The sequence below is a fragment of the Chiloscyllium plagiosum genome, chromosome 13 (genome assembly GCF_004010195.1).
Source record: "Chiloscyllium plagiosum isolate BGI_BamShark_2017 chromosome 13, ASM401019v2, whole genome shotgun sequence".
NCBI lineage: Eukaryota > Metazoa > Chordata > Chondrichthyes > Orectolobiformes > Hemiscylliidae > Chiloscyllium > Chiloscyllium plagiosum.
In genome coordinates this window covers 27,641,149-27,663,902 of record NC_057722.1, presented here as the reverse complement: position 1 = coordinate 27,663,902, position 22,754 = coordinate 27,641,149, and the positions used below count along the sequence as shown (strand labels likewise).

General features: G+C 40.4%; 1 protein-coding gene across 1 annotated transcript in view; it reads left to right on the top strand.

Moving 5' to 3' along the window:
- Positions 1–22,754, top strand: part of LOC122555878 — a 204,313-nt gene that overhangs the window by 163,420 nt on the left and 18,139 nt on the right. Inside the window, exon 7 of the mRNA XM_043702112.1 lies at positions 11,656–11,724. Coding sequence (XP_043558047.1) covers positions 11,656–11,724 — 69 coding nt within the window. The remainder of the gene's footprint in view (positions 1–11,655; positions 11,725–22,754) is intronic.

Here is a 22,754-nt window from a genome sequence, read left to right as displayed (position 1 = left end):
GTGGCACGGTGGCTCAGTGATTAGCAGTGACCCGGATTCGATCCCAGCCTCAGGTGACTGTCTGTGTGGAGTTTGTACATTCTCCCTGTGTCTGCGTGGGTTTTCTCTGGATGTTCTGTTTCCTCCCACAGTCCAAAGATGTGCAGGTTAGATGAATTGGCAATGGGACATTACCCATAGTGTCCAGGGATGTATGTATAAACTAGGCGGATTAGCCATGGGAAATTCAGGGTTACAGGGATAGTGAGGGGGATGGGTCTCAGCAGGATGCTCTTAGGAAGGAAGATGTGGACTTAATGGCCTGCTTCCACACTGTAGGGATTCTCAGTTTAGCACATAATCATGAAGGCTAATGAGATGCTAATCTTTATTACAATAGGAATTGAACATAAATATAAACAAGTATTGCTTCAGTTGTATAAAGTCTTGGTGAGACCACACCTTGAATACTGTATGCAGTTTTGGACTCCTTATAAATGTATTGCAGGCAGTTCAAAGGAGATTTACTAGACTGATACTTGGGCTGAGTGGGTTGTCTTATCACAATATGTTGGACAGGCTGAACTTTTATCCAGCTGAGTTTAGAAAAGTGAGGAGTAACTAGGTCGAAGCATATACGATCCTGATTGATCTTGACAAGGAAGATGTGGAAAGGATGTTTCCTCTTGTGAGTCAGTCCTGAACATTATCTTAAAAATAGGGCTCACGACAGATGCGGAGAATTTCTTTCCTTTCAGAAGATGGTACAACTGGACTGGAAACAACAAATGTTGGAGATCACCGCAGCATCCATGGAAAGAGAACAGGCTGGAACTGGAACTGCCTCAGAAATTGATGAAAGTGGAGTCTTTGAATATTTTTGATCGGAGTGGATGGATCCTTGTTAGGCGAGGGAATCAAGAGTGTTTAGGGGTAAAAGTGAATTTGGAATTTGAAATGCAGGAAGGTCAGCCACAACCTTATTGAAAGGCGGAATAGATTCAAAGGGCAGAATAGCCCACATCTCTTTTTTTTAGATTACCTACAGTGCGGAAACAGGCCCTTCAGCCCAACAAGTCCACACCGACCCTTCAAAGAATAACTCACCCAGTCCCATTCCCCTCTGACTAATGCATCTAACACTACGGGCAATTCAGCATGGCCAATTCACCTGACCTGCACATCTTTGGACTGTGGGAGGAAACCGGAGCACCCAGAGGAAACTCACGCAGACACGTGTTGTTCCTATTTTGTATGTTCATATGTTTGTAATGAACCAACTTTAGTAGGTAAAGTAATAAAATAAAATAAAGAACTGAGAGTGACAGTGATCTGAAAGATACAAAAATCAAAATTGATTTAGAATTTCAGCATGTTTACTAGCATCTGTGAAGAGAAAACTGACCTTACCAGTGAGCCTTCTTCAGAATTAATAGGCAAACTGAAGTCAATTGCAAGCATGCTTTCCAAGTTCATATGACAAAGAAGCGTGAATAATCCAGCAACGTTTTCAAAGACAATTGTGAAGGAGCAGAAATATACATCCAAATCAGACATGATGCAAGTCAACTCTGCTACAAAGCGAGGAGGCTCCTTATGTTTTCAAAACCCAGATTAAGCAGGAATTAAAGAAACTTAAGAGAAGTATTTTATCAGTGAAAACTGATTGCATTAGAAAATAAAACTGACAAAAAAGATAAAACTGTGAGATTATGCGGGGATGCCAAAGTGACAATTACCCAGGCTTTTGCTGTGAAATTGCTTCCACATTAGACTTCTAAAGGTGTGTTTTCAGGGGTTAGCTTCATCAAAGGTATTCGATCTGGTCACCATAAATGACAAGGCAAACTCAGTTCCTTCAAGCCTGCAAATTCTCCTTAACATCTGTGGCAAGACTAAAATTAGGAGAGCAACACCTGACATAGTCATACTCATGGAATTGTACTTTGCAGATCATGTCCCAGACACCACTCCCACCATCCCTGGTTATGTTGTATCCTCCGCTGATGGGAGAGACCCAGCACTGATGGAGACACAGGTGTCAAAGTGTGACTTCCCACTTGCCTGGATATGTGCAACCCCAACAACTCTCAAGAAGCTTGACATCATCCAGGACAAAGTGTCTGCTTGATTGGCAACACATCCTTAAACATCTATTCCTTCCAACAATGATTCTTGATAGCAGTACTATGTATGATCTTGAACATGCATTGCAGCAGTTCACCAAGACAACATTTTCCAAACGCATGACCATCACCATTTAGAATCTCAAAGGCAGCAGTTACATGGGAAATACCATCACGTGCAAGTTTTTCTCCAAGCCACTCACTATCCTGACTTGGAAATATATCACCAATCCTTCACTGTCATTGGGTCAAATCCTGTAATTCCCTCCCTAAAAGCATTGTAGGCCTTCCTCTACTAAATGGCTACAGTGGTTCAAAAAGACACCTCAATACCACCTTTTCCAAAGACAAATAGAGATGAGCAATCAATCCTTGCCCAGCCAGTGAAGCCTAAATGCCATGATTAAATAAAAAAGAAACTCAATATTGGATTTCATCTATGCTTACAGACAGGTTAATGTGGTTCAAAAGAGTCAGCAGTAACTCAGAATCAACATGCACAATGTTACACTCCTTCACAAAGTTGCCCTATGGTGCAAGATTTTCTTCAAAATTCCTCCACGCTACAATGGATAATATTTTACAAAAAATGCTGCACTGCTTGCACTATCACGGTAATGTACTGACTGCAACCACAGGACAGGAAAAAAATATTCACATCACATGGCAGCTTGGTTAGCAAACTAGAAGTGTTTAGGATTGATGCATCCTTGGCAGCATGGAATAAAAGGAGAAAGTGAGAATTGCAGATGCTGAAGACCAGAGTTGAAGAGTGTGTTGCTGGAAAAACAAAGCTAGTCTGGCAGCATCCGAGGAGCAGGAGAGTCAATGTTCCGAGCATAAGGTCTTCATCAGAAATGAGGGAGTGGCCCAAGGGGACTGAGAGATAAATGGAAAGGGGTGGGATTTGGGGGAAGGTAGCTAGGAATTAACGTGATAGGTCAGAGAGGAGGGTGGAGCGAATAGATGGGAAGGAAGACGGACAGGTAGGACTGTTCAAAAGGGTGGTGCTGAGTTGGAAGGTTGGATCTGGGATAAGGTGTGGGGAGGGAAAATAAGGAAACTGGTAAAATCGACATTGATCCCGTGTGGTTGGAAGATCCCAAGGTGGAAAATGAAGCATTCTTCCTCCAAACATTGGGTGGCTAGGATTTGGCGGTGGAGGAGGCCCAGGACCTGCATTTCCTTGGTGAGTGGGAAGGGGAGTTAAAGCGTTTGGCCACAGGATGGTGGAGTTGTTTAATGCGTGTCTCCAGAGATGTTCTCTGAAATGTTCCACAAGTTGGCGTCCTATCTCCCCAGGAGACCACATCAAGAGGAATGGACAAAGTAGATAATGTGTGTGGAAGTACAGGTTAATCTCTGTTGGTTGTGGAAGGATGCTTTGGGATATTGGACGGAGGTGCGGGGAGAGGTGTGGGCACAGATTTTGCACTTCTCGCAGTGGCAGGGAAAGGTGCTGAGAGTGGAGGGTGGGTTGGTGAGGGGAATGGACTTAACAAGGGAGTCACGGAGGGAATGGTCTCTCTGGGACCAATTCCACCATAGTACATTCCAGACAGCCTCCTTCTTCAAAGACCACAATTTCCCCTCCCACATGGTCAACAATACCCTCCAAAGCATCTCCCATACTTCCCACACCTCGGCCTCAAACCCCACCCCTCCAAATGCAACAAGGACAGAACTCCCCTTGTCCACACCTTCCATCCCCCCAACATCACATTATCCTTAGTCATTTCCACCACCTACAAACAGACTGCACCAGGAGGGATATATTTCCCTCCCCATCCCTATTTGTGTTTTGGAGACCATTCCCTCTGCAATTCCCTTGTTAGGTCCACATCGCCCATCAACCCACCCTCCATTCCTGGCACCTTCCCCAGCCACCACAAGAAGTGCAAAACCTGTGCCCACACCTTCCCCCTTACCTCCAACCAAGGCCCCAAATGATCCTTTCATATCCAACAAAGATTTGCCTGTACTTCCACACACGTCACCTACTATGTCTGTTGCTCTCGATGTGGGCTCCTCTACTTTGGGGAGACAGGATGCCAACATTCCAGAACTGTCCTATCTGTCCATCTTCCTTCCCACCTATCCGATCCACTCTCCTCTCTGACCTATCACCTTCACCTCCACCTTCATCTACCTATTGCATTCCCAGCAACCTTCCCACCCCCTCCCATTTATCTCTCAGCCCCCTTGGGCCACCCCCTCATTCCTGATGAAGAGCTTATGCTCGAAAGGTCGACTCTACTGCACCTCGGATACTGCCTGACAGGTTGTGCTTTTCCAGTGCCACACTCTTCGACAGCATGGAGAAAACGTTGATTAAAAGAAAGGAAACACTGTAGGGATAGTTGGAAAATTCTCACATTGGAGATGAGTTGAAAATGGTGTTCCCTAGGGATTGGTGTTGGGACCCTTGCTTTTTCTGCTTTATATAAACAATTTGAAAATGGGTGTTGGGGCCAAAATCTCCAAATTTGCAGATGATACTAAGCTAGGGAGAATCATGAATTATAAAGATGATGTTGAATGACTTCACAGGAAGATTGACAAGTTTACCAAATGGGCAGACACCTGTCAGAAGAGTTTCAATGTTGAGAAATGAGGTAATGCATTTTGGGAGAAGAAACATGGAGAGACACTACAGGATGGTACAACTTTGAGGGGAATAAATGAGCAGAGGGACCTTGGAATTCACATGCATAATTCTCTGAAGGTGGCCAGGTAAGTTTTTAAAGAGAATTAAAGGATTGTTGAGTTTATAAATTGATGCATGGAGTATAAAAGCAAGGAAGTGATGCTACATCTCGACAAATCATTGGTCAGACCATATTGTATTCAGGGTGAATACAATTCTGGGCATCTTATTTCAGGAAGGATGTTAAAGGGAGGTGGTTAGGTGTTCAAAATGATGAACAATTTTGAGAGGGTAAAGAATGATATTCTGTTTCCGCTTGTTGGTATGTTATAATAACTAAGGATCACAACTTCAAGATTGGCAGAAGGAGAGCTGGGAGTAAGATGAGGAAGAACTTTTTTATTCAGTTGTTAGGATTTACAATGTGCTAATGGGACAGTGGTGGAGGTGGATTCCAGAGGGCAGTTTCAAAATAGAGTCATAGGGTCCTACATAGTCATAGGGAAATAAATATTCAAGGCTACACGTGCTTTCGTAAGGACAGACTGACAGGCAGATGGGGTGGGGTGGCCATGTTGGTAAGGGATGATATTCAGTCCCTTGCGCGGGGGGACCTAGAATCAGGGGGCGTAGAGTCAGTGTGGATAGAGCTGAGAATTTTTAAGGGTAAAAAGACCCTCTTGGGAGTTATCTACAGGTATTGTGTAACGAACCAGAATTGGTCAGAGACCTTGAAGTGAAGGAGCCATTGGGAAGTAGTGACCATAATACAATAAGCTTCAATCTGCAATTTGAGAGGGAGAGGGTACAGTCGGAAGTGACAGTACTTCTGTTGAATAAAGGAATATGGAGCTATGAGGGAGGAGCTGGCCAAAGTTCAATGGTGCAATACCTTAGCAGGGATGACAGTGGAGGAACAATGGCGGATATTTCTGTGTATAATGCAGAAGATGCAGGATCAGTTCATTTGAAAAAGGAAGAAAGATCCTAGGAGAAGGCATGGGATGCCGTGGCTGACGAGGGAAGTTAAGAAAAAATATAAAGTTAAGAGAGAAAAAGTATAACATAGCAAAGATAAGTGGGAAGACGGAGGACTGGGAAGATTTTAAAGAACCACAGAGGATTACTAAGAAGGAAATACGCAGAGAAAAAATGAGGTATGAAGGTAAACTGGCCAGAAATATAAAGGAGGATAGTAAAAGCTTTTTTAGGTATGTGAAAGGCAAAAAAATGGTTAAGACTAAAATTGGGCCCTTGAAGACAGAAACAGGGGAATATATTACGGGGAACAAAGAAATGGCAGAAGAATTGAATTGTTACTTCAGATCTGTGTTCACTGGGGAAGACACAAGCAATCTCCCTGAGGTAATAGTGGCTGAAGGACCTGAACTTAAGGGAATTTATATTTGCCTTGAATTGGTGTTGGAGAGACTGTTAGGTCTGAAGGTTGATAAGTCCCTGGGGCCTGATGGTCTACATCCCATGCCTGATGGCGCATGGTATTGGGGGCAAAGTACTAACTTGGATTGAAAGTTGGTTGGCTGATAGGAAACAAAGAGTAGTGATAAATAGCTCCATTTTGGAATGGCAGGCAGTGACCACTGCAGGGATCAGTGCTGGGACCGCAGCTTTTTACAATATATGTTAATGATATAGAAGATGCTATTAGTAATAACATTAGCAAATTTGCTGATGATGCTAAGCTGGATGGCAGGGTGAAATGTGATGAGGATGTTAGGAGATTACAGGGTGACCTGGACAAATTAGGTGAGTGGTCAGATGCATGGCAGATGCAGTTTAATGTGGATAAATGTATGGTTATCCACTTTGGTGGCAAGAACAGAAAGGCAGATTACTACCTAAATGGAATCAATTTAGGTAAAGGGGCAGTACAGAGAGATCTGGGTGTTCTTGTACACCAATCAATCAATGAAGGTAAGCATGCAGGTACAGCAGGTAGTGAAGAAGGCTAATAGCATGCTGGCCTTCATAACAAGAGGAATTGAGTATAGAAGCAAAGAGGTTTTTCTGCAGCTCTACAGGGCCCGGGTGAGACCACACCTGGAGTACTGTGTGCAGTTCTGGTCTCCAAATTTGAGGAAAGACATTCTGGCTATTGAGGTTCACGAGGTCAATTCCTGGAATGACAGGACTACCTTGCGCTGAAAGACTGGAGCGACTGGGCTTATATACCCTTGAGTTTAGAAGACTGAGAGGGGATCTGATTGCGACATATAAGATTATTAAAGGATTGGACACTCTGGAGGCAAGAAACATGTTTCCACGGATGAGTGAATGCCGAACCAGAGGACACAGCTAATAAATACGGGGTAGACCATTTGGGACAGAGATGAGCAGAAACTTCTTCACCCATAGAGTGGTGGCTGTGTGGAATGCTCTGCCCCAGAGGGCAGTGGAGACCCAGTCTCTGGATTAATTTAAGAAAGAGTTGGATAGAGCTCTAAAGGATAGTGGAATCAAGGGTTATGGCTATAAGGCAGGAACAGGATACTGATTAAGGATGATCAGCCATGATCATATTGAAAAGTGGTGCAGGCTCGAAGGGCAAAATGGCCTACTCCTATTGTCTATTGTCTACAGCATAGAGATGGGCCCTTTGGCTCAAACTGGTCCATACCGACCAAAATGTCCATCCATTCTAGCCCTATTATCCTTCTAAGCCTTTCCTATACATATATTTGTCCAACTGTCTTTTAAATGTTGTTAATGTACCTGCCTCAACCAAGAACTGGATATACTTTCAAAAGGGATAAATTTAGAACACTACTGGGATAGCACTGGAGAATAAGACTCCTGGATAGCTCTTTTGTGAGCTGGTACAGATGATGGGCCAGATGGCCTCTTTCTGTACTGTAAAGTGCTATGATTCTATGTTGGATGAAGTGTTTAAAAGGCTCAGTGAGATTGAAAAGGAGCACGTGTGCTTTGCTGCGATCGAAGCTCTCATATATTTTGGCATGAAAATCAAGCTACAGCCAGTGAAAGGGAAGATAGAGGCTCGAGTCAGCGCCTCAAAACCAGATGTGCTTAGATTTTCAAGGCATAATCAAAGACTACTAATATTTTCTATCTGAGTTTGCAGAAGTGTTAGCTGTACTGCTTGAATTTGTTTGAAGGAAAACATGAGACAGGCAAAATCAATGCTGCTGATACATGTTAAAGAAGCTTGATCACTCATACATTATGACACAAAGCTCAACTTCAAGCTAGCACGTGGTCCTTCAAAGTGTAAAGTTGGGGCCATAATCAGTTGTGTCATGGATAATGATCAAGAGAAAGCCAAAACATTTGCATCATGTACAGTCACCAAGAGTTAATGTAACTATGCACAGGTAGAAAAGGAGGTGTGTGGAATCATTTTTGGATTCAAAAAAATTTGCATCAGGTTTTATTGGATAGAAATATCATGCTAGTTGCAGATCTTAAACCCTGAGTAATTATTCATAATCCAAGGACTGCAACACCAACAATGCTAAGATCAAAGGTGCTCGTTGGGCTCTATCTCAGTCATAATTAGATTATAACACTGAATGTTGTAGTTGAAAGGAAAATGCTATCAGCAATACCATGTTGTATTTGCCTCATGAAGACTCAAAAGTAGGCTTTAAGTGTGTAACTTTCAGAACAGGGATCGTGGGTGAGGATGTTTCAGTTACTGCAACTTAAATTCAGAAAAACCTAGTTTTTAAAAAGAGTCTCTGATCAGACTTTGAATGACTGGACAGTATTTGACTAAGATAAAGAAAAGGAACTGAAACCATTTCAAAGTATCACAGTGCCTCAGTAGTTAGCATTGTTGCCTCACAGCACCAATTACCTGGGTTCAATTTCAGCCTTGGGTGAACTATCTGTGTGGAGTTTGCACATTCTCCCCACGTCTGCATGGGTTTCCAATGGGTGCTCTGGTTTCCTCCCACAGTCCAAAGATGTGCAGGTTAGGTGGATTGGCCATGGGAAATTGACCACAGTGTGCAGGCTAACTGGAGAGACATGGGGAATGCAGGGTTACAGTGGTAGAGAGTGGATTGCTCTTCGGAGGGTTGGTGTGAACTTGATGGGCTGAATGGCCTGCTTCCACACTGTAGGGATTCTAGTTCTAACCAATGTCACGTGAACAGGTGGGGTTCTAGAGTGTCAGTACAAAGTTCCTAGTCCTGAATGTCATCTCATGACCCTGATGCCTTTGAGACAAATTCAAATGTTTTAATTCTAGCAGAGATGGGAGTGGGAGGGTTGAATTACAGAGACTGGGTATTTGGAAAGACCAGTTATTTCATTAATTTTAGCAAATTCAAATGCCTGATGCTTGTTAGCTTTTGGGTTCACTTCTTTTGGGGGAAGTCGGCAAGGAGGCTAAAGAAAAGTTATTCTTTTGATTGCGAAAATTGTGGTGGTTGTGGCGATCTGTATTGCAAAATGAGTCTTACTGGAACTGGGGTTGTAATTGCACTGTAGTTTTCTCTGGTCATCCTCATTATTAATCATTTTACCTCCTGGCCGTCTGATGAACCGCCTGCTCTCCTCAGTAAGGCAATGACAATTACTGACAAGGCTGCCATTGCATTGGCTAAGTGTCCCAAACCTTTTGGAAGTGCTTGTGGCACTGTTTGGGTGCTGAACTTGTCTCGTACTCAATTAGGGCAAAACTAATTTTGTGAGAGTGAAAGGGTTAAGGCACAGCATCAGGACCTGAATTCTGCATGGAAAATCTGGACCAAGGTTTTGATAGAACTACACTCTAAACACATGGTCAGCATGAAACCCATAGCCAACAGTTTTGATTCTTGGCTTGGTCCAGGTGATACTCTTGAATCATTGATCAGTGCATGTACAATTGCAAAAGGTCCAGAAGTAGGTTGCCAATAACTCCCGTACATCCACTGCCACCATTGACCTGTTAATTTAAGAACACATACCAATCTTTTGGAAGAAAGAAATGAAAAACTGGGCAGTACCTTGTAGGAGTTTGAGCAATATTGTCTATGGTCAGATGTCTTGCAGAATCAGGTGATATGATGTGGCAAGGCCCATCTCAAAGTTGGGAACAATTTACACTGTCTTTTATGCTATTCACAAACAGCATTGTGAGGATCTAACTAAGCAGCAGCAAGATGCCAATTGACAAGGATGAACACTTGTGAAGCACCTTGTTAATCACACAGCTTGTCTCATTTATACTGGACTCCCATTTTACCAAACTGTCCAAACAAACTAGCTGACAGGACAACTTCACAAAAAACAAGAGCGGGTACTTGTGACATTCAACTCACTGCTTGTTTCAAATGACATCCATGCTAGAAACCGAGCATCAACACCCAAGGGCATGCTCCATGGGCACAGCTACCCACACCTGACATCCCCAGACAGTGGTATCTAACATATGCCAGGTACGAAGAACCCTCATGGATCATCTCTGATCCACTTACGCATGCTTCTGCACTGTGTGGCTTGGGTTTAAATATAGCATCTGTGGTGTGAGTACCAGAAGGTCCTGGCAACATTAAGTACTTCTGCTCTGCTGATCATACCTTTGCACAACAGGATGTCATGAAGCCTGAATACATAATTAAATATGTGAACAGTGGAAAATTGCATAAGAAAATTTGTCCGATATCATGGAGGGAAACCCTCTGTGAAACTCTTCAAACTTCACATTTCATCAAACTATGAGAAGATTCAGGTATATTTTTCTGAAAGTCCTGGACTTTATGAAAATCCAAAACCTGACTCTAAAACCTGTTGAATATCAGGACTTCATAAACCAGTAATGAGGTGTGATTTATAAATGTTGAGTAAGAAGAAAATGTGTCAGCTGTTATTTTACCAAATATGCACATTCACAAAGATTTATTTGATTTTTAAACTGTATAGTTAGTGTAACTGAAAAAAAAATTCTTCCAAAACACTTCTTTTGATGTGGAAAGCAGAGTGTAATATATTCAAATATTATGAGCATGCCCAGTTTGTGATGATGTCATACAACATGATCTGACCATCTTGATGTCTGACTCTCTTTACAAATTCCTTCAAAAATATAACAACAAGATTACCTTGGCAGGATTGACTATTTTTCTGAACCTATGGAATGGGTCATTTCAGAGACAAGGAGTTGAATAATCTTTTTAACTTTAACCTGAAAGAGCCTTTCCAACACCCAACCTGATTGTTTATGGGCTCTTGCTACCCTCCAAGCGAAATGTACCTCTAAAATGGAGATGGACCACTCTGGCCAATGTGTAGGTCCTGTTTGGTTTTTCCGACCACTGTCACTTTTAGTAGTTAACAATATTAGATCTCCTTTTATTGTTCAGAGTTTTCAGTTTCTTGTCCTTATCGAGGTGAAGAAATTTGCAGCAAAAATGTAGGTCTGGATTTTTATAGTTCTTCATGGATACAGTGTAGTTGTAACTTCTAAGCCCTAATATTCCATGCTTCAATAATGTAGTTTGGACTAAAACATGTCATTTATTGCAATGTACAATTCTATTCTGGCTGGAAGCTGGCATTAATTTCACACAATGCACTACGTACTGAAGCACATTCTAGATTCATTTGATGTAATAACTAAGATACTTTTGATTATCATTGCATTTTCATAATGAAATTGTCCTGGAAGTTTGCTTTATTTTCACAATATGGAACAATTTTCACTTCTTATATTTAAGAACTAAAAAGTATCTGCAGTGTTTCAAAGAATTCATTCTTTAAAGATGAAATCAATCCAGTTATTCCCCTGTTATATGATTAAGACTCCAGGGGTCTATTTTGTGCAAAAAAAAGTCTTTTTGATTTGTCAGAATTTTTTTTGATTAATATGCAGCTGTCATTGTACGAGCAAACCCAGATCTCAACTTTTCCTTTTATCTTCCTCTCTTACCCCAGGCTGAAACCAGTACCTAACTTTTCAGGAGAGAACATCCATTCATTTTTGATCGGTGCACGATATAACAGGTTGGTGAAGACAGTTTGAAATGTCAAGTTCACTTTTCAAATTGTCTGAATTACAGTGTGTATTTTATAACAATTGTACTGTTAATGCTTGTGGATCTGCACTGGCACTGTGCATATTAGCTCAGCGAATTTCAGCTGAATTGACAACCTGACACACAGGGCACAGGAGAGCTCTGGGAGGCGACCTTTAATGGCCTGATGATGGTGATGGGAAGGTCAGACCTGCTGGGTGGAGGATGATGTCGGAGGTCTCCGGTGAAGGGTGTGATGGTGGTTGAGGAAGGCTGATCGTGGATGCATCTCAGGCTAGCACCTGGATTCCGGGAGTAAGTGTGAAGGTACTTACCTTTACAGTCTGTCGAGGAACCTGCCCTATTACCTGTGGCCTAGGAAACCCAATGCCAGCAGTAGATACATTTCCGAAAGCTGGATGTCAATGAGGCTAACAATGATGCAAGTGTATGAGGGTTGGATGGTGGATGTCATGTTCTTATATCATCCTCCTTAACACAGTGTTACCACAATCATGCTGGATTGATTGTATCATTGGTTCAGTTTACTGAACAGATAAAACAAACTTGTTGTTATAGAACAACATATGTACAAATCCCTAGTCTAATAAATTGCTGCTTGCACTCCTTGTGGCTGCTGGTCATATGTCCTCACCTCATCAAGCTTGGCTCATCAGAATCCTCAGTTCTTAAAGCAACATAGCTTTTAAACCACAGCAGGGACCTGGGTGAGTAGGGTAGGGTTGATTGGAGCCAGAGATGAACTGAGCTGGTGGAGGTTGTTTTTGTTTGCTTGTTGGGGAGGGTGACCTATATTTGGGGGCATTTGGGCAGGTGATTGGATCTGAATGGTGGATAGTGCTTCAGCTGTTGGTGGGTCATGTGGCGAAGGTAGTTGTAGGTGGGTAAGGGGCATATCTGGCGTCAAGGGGAGATTAGGCCTCTGGGAGTTCTGAAGAAGGTGTCATCATGCATTCAGCACTCAGTATAATTGATTGGGTTGGGAGAGGTTATAGAGCAGGTTTTGATCTCTTAGGTTCCCTGGATAACTATCCAGGTAACTGACAGGAATTCTTCGATGTTTCTGCCTCAGGGTTGGAAACTTTGTAAGAGAGTTCTGAACGGCAGGCAATTCATTGGAAGTTTACATTTCTCTGGCGATTTTGCACAGAGTCAGTGCGTTGGGATTTCTGAGAGGTTGCAATATGCATCTGTCATCTCTCTGACTATCCAGAACTGAGAAGATCCGGGCTAATGTAGCTGGTTTTGGGTGCAACGCACTTAAGTTTTATATTCTGTAACCTTTGGTGTAAATTTTCCTGTCAAGTTTAACTTCTGCAAATAAATACATGCTGGGGTTAGATTGAGTTTAATTGCTTTTTGTGAAAATTGATGATTGGAATGTGTTTGTTAATTTATCCAGATCAAAAGGAACACAAACCGACCAACTTACTTTCTCTTTTATTGAGACGATTCACACTTCAAAACATAATTTCTGATGTGTGACATCGACACATGCTGATGTGTCATTATTAATATTTTAGAGGCTGGTCGCATGTTGCTTACAGTGAGTTTGAGGATAATTTTATCCAATATAGTGTATGAAGCAGTATTAGAATAATTGATTCATAATTATTTTATTACAGTGTTGTTCTAGTTTTGGCTTATTGAAATCTGTGAAGAATGGGCATTTTGTACAGGGATGTATGTCAAAAGAAGAAGACAAAATAGGCAAAGCCTGAGAAAGATTTGAACATAAAGTTGAGGATTGCGTAATAATCTGGAGACCAGTGAACTAGGCTACAGTGGAGTTAATGGAAATGTATGAAATGGTCTGAGCCACAGTATTCTGAACAATTAGTAATTTATTCGAGGGGAAAAGTCAACAATGAAAAAAAAACAAAATAAAAACATCAAAAATGAAAGGCTGAAATGGCAAAAGCATGTCCCAGAGGTTAACTACATTTGACGTAAATGTTGGAGTGGCAATGGGCAATACCTTGGAGGTGGAACAAGAAGCACATAGTCATTGGATATGGTGAAGAAAGCTCAGCTTGGGATCAAGCAATATTTTGTGTCTAATATCTCTTGGGAAAGATTGAAGTGAAAGTTATGGTGGTAATGCAGAGCTACTGTTGGGAATCAAAGATGATGGGTTTTGCTTTCACCACATTGAATTGGAAGAATTTAGAATACATCAGGGTGTAATATTGGACTGGTGATTGAAGAAGACAGTGACAGAAGTAACACTTGAATGGATTAAGAACAATAAACTAGAGGGCATTAAGTACAAGCCAAACCTATACATATAGATGAAATTGCTGAAGAACAGCATATAAAAGATGCATGAGGGGACTAGGGATGCCATTGCAAATCAGGCAATGGGTTCAGTGGCAATGGAAAATAAAATCCTAGACGATATTGACCTGGCTTCTTGAACTGACAATAGCATGCCCAGCTCATTTGACCCTGAAAAGTCTTCCTTCTGCGGGCTTGTATCAAACTTTGGAGGACTGACTGACAGATTAGTCAGGGAATTGCTGGACATGGTCAAATTCATGGAATCAAAGCCTACAATAATTTCCAAGACACCATTATCACCATGCTTGGTATGTCCTGTCCCCACCAACAGCACACCCACGAGAGATTACAGCACACTGGTAAATAGTGGAAGGAATTGTAGTTACTCTGGAGTCCTTAACATTGACTCCGGGCTGACTGAAGTCTCATGGTCAAACATGGGCAAGAAATCTCATGCTGATTAGTCAAATGCTGATCCCCTCAGCTGATGAATCAGTAGTTTTTTACTCATTGATGTGATGTGGGTGTTGCAGGCTTGGCCAACATTTGTTGCCCATCTCCAGTTGTCTGTGAGAAGGTGGTAGTGAGCTGTCTTCTTGAATTTTTGCAGTTAATGAGTGTATGTTTACACCCACTGTCATGTTAGGGATTTTGATATAATGATACTCAATGAATGATGATAGAGCTCCAAGTCAGGGTGGTATGTAGTTTGGAGGGCTCTGTCCTTCTAGATGATAGAGGTCACAGGTTTGGAAGATCTTGTAGATGGTGCACACAGCTACAACTGTGCATTGGCGATGGAGTGAATGGTTTTTTTAAAGTAATGGATAAGATACCAATTTTCTTTGTCCTGTTGGAAGTACTGTTGGAAATGCACTTATCCAGTCAAATCCAATATACTAATTACTTATGCCTTGTAGATGGTGGACAGACCTTGGGGAGATAGGAGGTGAGTTAGTTCCTGCAGCATTCCTACTTCTAATTTGCTTGTTAGCACAGTATTTACATATAGGTTCAGTTCAATTTCTGGTCAGTGGTAATCCTCAGGATGTTAACAGCAAGAAATTCAGTGATGGCAACACCATTACATGTCAAGTACTTCTCCATGTTCAGCAACACATGGAAGAAGAACTGAGGGTGGTAAGGTCAGGGAGTGTTACTCCAGATGGGGGACATCAATCACTGTCACCAAGAATAGGTTAGTAGCACCACTACAGACTGAATTGGATGAATCCTAAAGGACATAGCTTCTAGAGTGGGTCTGCAGCAAGTGTTAGGATAACCAACAAAAGGAGGAGATGTATGTGACTTCATTCTTCCACATCTAACTGTTGAAGATGCATGCATTGATGATTGTACAGTAGGAGTCACTACTGCACATTTAATAGACTGTCTTTACATTGAAGATACCTTCCCGTCAAGTTGATTGGCATTACATTGTGCTAAATGAATGGATCTGGATACTCAAAACTGGGATACAATGGGCTGTTAGCAGCAGCTGAATTTTATTCAATGACAATCCCCAAACTTGAGTCCCAGCATATTCCCATTCTACCATTACCATCAAGGTGGGTAATCAACCCTGCTTCACTGAAGGATGCAGGAGGGCATGTGAGGCACAGAACCAGTCACATCTAACATTCAGGTGTCAACCTGACTGAAGTCACAATACAAGACTGCCCAATAGTAGAACCATCATGTAGTAGACATAACTCAGTTTCAGGTCTGAACTCCTCAGTCCAGCCACCACACTCCGGTTTAAATGGTGAAGGGCAATTAAGCAATTAAGCAACCAACAGGAGGAGGAGTTTCTCCAAATAATCTCAACCTCTGCAGTGGTGGAGTCCAGCACATTAGTACAAAAGACCAGACAAAGCCATTAGTATAAAAGAGAAAAGACAAAGCATTTGCATCACATCTTCAGCCAGAAGTGCCATATTGATGGTCCATCTGGAGTATTTTTGTGACCTGAAGGCAGTTTCTAGTGGGGTACTACAAGGCCTACTAGAAAGCAGCTTCCCTGCTTTTTGTGGTCGTAGAATCATAGAATCACACAGTACAGAAGAGGCTCTTTGGCCAATTGAATCTGTATCACCAATCGTATACTGCTACTTACAAGTAAGTAGTACTTCACTTTCCCACGCTAGGCCCATAGCAATAAATGTTGTGACACTTCAAGTGCTCATCCAAGTACTTCTTAAACATTGTCAGGTTTTCTTCGTCAACTATTCTCCCAGACCTCCACCACTCTCTGGGTTAAAAAAAAGCTTTTCCTCAAATCTCTCTAAACCTCCTGCCTTTCATTTTAAAATTATGTCTCCTTGATAACCCTTCGATTGAGGGGAATGGTAGCTTTTTATTCACCCTGTGCCTGCCCCTCCTAACATTATACACCTCTATCAGACCCCCCTTCAACCTTCTCTCCTCTAAAGAAAACATCCCAAGCTTATCCAGCCTTATAGTTGAAATGCTTCATCCCCAGGTAATGTCCTGGTGAATCTCCTTTGCACGCCCATCAATGTATCACATATTTTCTATAATGTGGTGACAAGAACTGTACAAAGTATTTCAGTTGTGGCCTAACCAAAGTTCTTTATAGCTCCAACATGACCTCCCTGCTTTTATAAGGAGCAATGTGCATGGATCTAGAGAGGAGTCTGGGAAGTGGGTACATGAATTGCTCCTTAAGGTCAATGTGGGCACAAGGGACATATGGCTTTATGCTTTGCAATATTAATTCTATGTTCAATGAGTATTAACCTCTTGACTCATCAAAGCCTGTCCATCATCTACAAGGCACAAATCAGGAGTGTGATTGAACACTCTTTACATTCCTGGGTAAATCGCGGAGGAGGTGGCATAGTGGTTATGTTACTGGTCTGGTCATCTAGACTCATGAACTGGGGTCAGGGGTTCAACTTCCACTCTGACAGATGGTCAAATGAATTCAATAACAATCTGGAATTTTTTTAAGAATTGTCTAATGGCAACCATGGAATCACTGTTGCTTATTGCTTAAAAAAAACTCACCAAGGCTTTCTTAATAGCATCTTTCAAACGCTCAGTCTCAACCATCTAGAGAGACACAAACTGCATGGGACACCACAGCCTGCAAGTTCTCCACCAAGCCACACACCATCCTGGAACCATATTGCTGTTCCTGCAGTGTCATTGGGTCAAAGTGCTGGAACACCCTGTTGTAACAGCACATGGGTGTTCCTCATTATATGGACTGTGATAGTTCAAGAAGTTGCCTCACCACAACCTTCTCAAGGGCAACTAGGGATGGATAATAAAAGCTGACCAAGTTAGTGATGTGCACACCCTGTGAAAAAAGCACTAAGCAAGGCTGGAACCTTAAGAGAGAAGCACTGTGAAAGAGATGAGTCACACAGTGGGCTCTTTGAGAGATTACAAATGAGCAATTAACTTGTGGTACTTCTGAGCTGTAACTCATGTACTAGAAACTTGGTTCAGAATGTCCAATCTAACTTCATGTAGGATCTTTAGCATTCTTATAACGCTTAACCAGAGAAGACATGCATATCAATTGGAGCTGAATTTGTATTGGATACCAGCATTGAATTTAAATGCTCTGTAGTTCAGAATGACACTTATATTGACGTTTAGCAAAATATTCTAAGTATATACATGTGATAAAATAAAAATAAAATTCAGAAGCATTTATCTATTGTAACTGGTATAAAAAAGTGGTTATTTCACTAATGAATGAGAAAATAATAAATATCCTCTGTTAAATTTAGCCACACAAGCTGGCACTTTTCATTTATAAATAGATGAATTAGTGTTTCTGTGCCAAGCCGTTCAACATCTTGTATTTTATGAAGATGATCATTAGCAGACAGTAATTCAATATGAGGATTCTGCCATTGTTCAAAATGTTATCAGGATCATTCAAATGAATTTTTACCTGGTAAATACTACCAGACGTCTATTTTCGTATATACAGTATGACGTTGTTGATATTTCATTAGTTGTATTCTGCTGACACCGTGAATTGCTATTGTTTGCCATGGAAGCTTAACAGATGTGTACATTTATAGCAATATCTTTCTGATCACTGATTGAAATCTACTAAGTGCAACTCTTTTGAATGTTGCCAGCTATTGAAACAAGAAAAATATAGCATGATCTTTAAATTTGAAAATGACCATAAGGCTGTGGAAAATCAGTGACATGACATGTACTAGCTATTAAAGTAGAAACTGCTTGCAGCAATATTATCAGGTTAACTCTTGATATGCTTGGACCAAATTTCTGTTATAAGCTATTTTAGTGGAGGAATTAACTTGTTGATACAGTATCATTAAAATGACAGAGAAAAGAATCTCAGTGGCCGCGCCATATTTAAATATTGCCATCCATTAAAGTAGAGAAAACTACTCTGAAACACAAATGGGATTCTCTTTCATAATGACACTGTATTTAAGATGATATCCATCATGTTGAAGATATGTTTTTTTAGCGTATCTATCAAAACTGTTCGGGTTAAGGATTTAGTGGTACACTTTGTACAGTGCAGAATTTCTTTCTCCATTAAACAAAAGCTATCCTTGCTGAACTTATTTAACAATTGTAGTGTGGACAAAATGTCATTAAATAATGTGAACCATTGATTTGGTAAATAAATATGGGTATTGACTTATCTTGGAAACACAAAGTGACTATTAAAGGCTAAAACTGAGGATTGATGAGAGCAATCTTTTAAAGTGAACAATTACTCAAGTTCAAATTCTCCATTCTAACACATCACACAGTATTCAACTAATGAGAGCAATAGACAATATAAAAGGTCTGCATTCTTATTTCAAAGAATGGAAAGACAAAAATGCAGAAACTGCTGTCACTAGTTTTGACTAAATGTGCTTGACATACTAGTCAGATTCTGTTTGGACTTTTTTCAAATGAAAATAATAGGCACCCAATACATAGGTTCAACTTCAGCATTATTGGTTACAGGCTGTCTATGTTTATTGTTTATTCAGCTAAACAAGGGTTAAATTAGACATTTAAAAATATTTTGTTAGATAAACTTTTAGATATGTAATTTTAAAATTTTTTTTAGACTTATCTTGTACAATGATCTTGGACCTTATACAATAACTCTTATTATCTAATACAATGTATGTTTGTCCAATCCTTACTATAGTGAAAGTAATATTTCACATTGATTTCACATCATGAAGTATTTTACTGACTTTTGCTAATATAGTAGTCAAGATATTTTGTCATTCAATATGCATTATCTGTTTACATCTGCAGACTGGTAGCTGTCCATTGTGGTGAGCTTGTGTATCTGGAATACTCTAAACTCTTTTGGGAAGAATATTTTAAAATTGGTTAATAGCTACTGTGCAATGCAGCTATATCTAAAGCAATAAAACATTCTAACATTTGGAAAATAATGTAAATCTTATCATATGCATTTATCATGCAAACATATTATCCTTCCCCAAAATGAAGTCAATGTCACATTTATATATAAAAAAAAGATGAAGCGAATGGGAATATATGCCTGACTTGAAGTTAAAAAAGGATAGTGAAAAAGACTGCTCACACTCATGGAACTATTTAACAAATTAACTAAAGCCTCAGATTTTTTTTCTGTTTAGTAATGTTAACAATCATTTAAATATCAAAAAGCAGTAGCCTGAAGTTAAAGTATTACAATTTAATACAAAGTCTAGTTGTTTTTTGCAATGTAGAAATTTCTGCACTCTTAAGATCGTGATTATTAAAGAAACGTCACCCCTATATTTCTTTGTATTAGCCAGATGAAAAACACAGCTTTTAACACACAAAAGGAAAAGGTTATCAATTGTCTCTGGAACCTTAAGTCTCTGGAAACTAACATTATTGGCTTGATGATGAATTTAAAAAAATATATGTTTTGGGTGATTAATTTAGCAGACAGACTTCAGAATATTTTTACTTACTGAGAATTTTAAAGGATAATGTTAATTCCAACTTGATTGTTTACTAATTTCTTAGATCTGTACTTGTAATATCATTTTATTGATGACAATGTAAAAATATTAAAATGCAGCCTTAAATATTTCTGTTTCATATTAGCAGATCAAAAAGGAACTGAAATGTTAGATTTCCTCTGGTCATTTTCACTGTTACGGAAATTTTAAGCAACCACATTACTGTGCAGAATTTAATTAGAAACAATGGGGTACAGTATCTGCTTTGAGAATAATTGCAATCAGTGACATGGGTGAAAATTGTGCCCACATTTGAGCTAGGTTTGGGAAATTTTTCTTTTTCTCAGGCTCCTACTCATCAAGATTCATAGTTTCCAACATAAAACCTATCCAGTCCCAATGCAACTGGGCTGTATTGTAGAACATAATCTTCTTTTAAAATTACTTAAAATAATTCCTAAGTAGTTTTGAGGCTAACTGGTTGCAGTTTGATTACTACAGTGGATAATACATTTAAAGCCCATCTAATCACTACCTGAGAGTTGTGTAAATAATTGGAAGCGATTTTAAAAATCTATATAGAGCTATTTGCTAGTTACATTGGCTTACAATTGCAAGTTTCTCAAGTAAATTAAATTATGTATTGAAAAGTTTTAAAATACACCTATTAGTGCTTTGCTGCCTTACAAGAGATTAATTTTAAGAGCTTCTTGAGTGCAATTAGCAGGACTACGCAATAGTGATTAGTTTGATTTGCGGTCATGTTCAGTTTTTAAGAAGGGGTCAACTTCAAGCACTTTTTTAAAATGAAGCACAAACGATTATAGAAACTGGAGTTGCTCTGAATGTAAGTGGTTTCAACCATTTTGAGTGATTTGTTTCAATAAAAACAGTGCAACTCAGCAGAAACTGTCTGATATTGATGAGATCATTCTGATGGCAGAAAGGTTGTGAAATTGTGAGTTTGCTGTGAGTGGACGAATGCAATAAAAGTATTTGTAAGAGGCACTAGTATGAGAAAAAATAATAGCAAATATGAGTTGGAAGTGGAAGTCTGTGAATAGATGTGCAACGGAAGTGCATCCACTCATGAAATGCATGTTGAAATGGAGTGGAGGAATGTAAGTTGCTTGGTATTGCTCAAGAGAACTGCTAATCCCATGGATGTGAATGTTGCATATAATTAAGCTGTGGTTGCTCTTTAGCAAAGTTAGGAGTAAAGGAAGATAGAGTAAGTTCTCCACTCTGTCTTCATTGCAGGTGCAGATCAGTGTGATTGCTTTAAAAAAAATTGTTCAGTCATTTAGCTTCTTCATGTGGGTCCCAATCATGATTCTGGCCAGGATTCGTTTTTCTAGAAGCTAGTTGTGAATTAATTGCAGGCACTGGTCAGGACAGCACCTCTGTATTTCTCTTGGTCACGTTCATGGATCAATGAAAATGCAGAGAAATAATTATTTTTCTACAACAGTGTTTTTGTAACTTTTCACAGTAACATTTTTCTTGCATTAAATATTAAGAAAGTTTTCTTCATGAATTGAAACATATGGTCATCCAGCTCCCCTGGCCAGTTACTTCAGTTTCTTTTGCTGCTATTGGAAGTACCAAAGCATCAATGTGTTTTTATTGCATTAAGTTAGTTAATTTTAAAAATATTATGTGCTGACCAGTCCACTGTTCCACATCAATGATTTAAATCCCATTTCATCTTTCATCTGATAAATATTGCAAGGTCGGGCATGGAGGGGTGTTCATTTTGCATATATGAAGAGATCTCAGCATGTTAGACTGCGCAGTTGTAAGATAGAATACTGTGGAGCAAAAAAAGATGGAACAAACAAGGTACATGACTACTGTATTTAATCACTTGAGTTTTGTTTATTTCTGCATGGAATATGGGTGTTTATTGTCCATCCCTAATTGGAATGGGGTGTCTTTCTGAATTGCTGCAACTCTTGAGGTATAGGGACATTGCATTACTGTTATGTCGGGAGTTCCAGGGTTTTGACTCAGTGACAATGAAGGAATAGCAATATAGATTTAGATTTAGATTACTTTACAGTGTGGAAACAGGCCCTTCGGCCCAACAAGTCCACACCGACCCGCCGAAGCGCAACCCACCCATACCCCTACATTTACCCCTTACCTAACACTACGGGCAATTCACCTGACCTGCACATCTTTGGACTGTGGGAGGAAACCGGAGCACCCGGAGGAAACCCACGCAGACACGGGGAGAATGTGCAAACTCCACACAGTCAGTCGCCTGAGGCGGGAATTGAATCCGGGTCACTGGCGCTGTGAGGCGGCAGTGCTAACCACTGTGCCACCGTGCCGCCCATATAGTTTCAAGCCAGGATGATGCGTGGTACAGAGGCGGATGTGCAAGGGTGATGTTCCCATGCATGTGTTGCCTTTATCCTTCTAAGTGGTAGAGATGATGCTGGAGCACTGTTGAAGGAATCTTTGTATTGAAAGAAAGTTATTACATTGCAACTTCTAGGTGGTCCACACTGCTGGGAGTGAATATAAGAAGTGGTAGATAGGGCACCAGTCAAGCAACTGCTTTTTTGTAGATGGTATCGAAGGTTCCCCATGGTAGGCTTATGCGGAAAGTCAGGAGGCATGGGATAGAGGGAAATTTGGCCAATTGGATAGAAAACTGGCTAATCGGTCGAAGTCAGAGAGTGGTGGTAGATGGTAAATATTCAGCCTGGAGCCCAGTTACAAGTGGAGTTCCGCAGGGATCAGTCCTGGGTCCTCTGCTGTT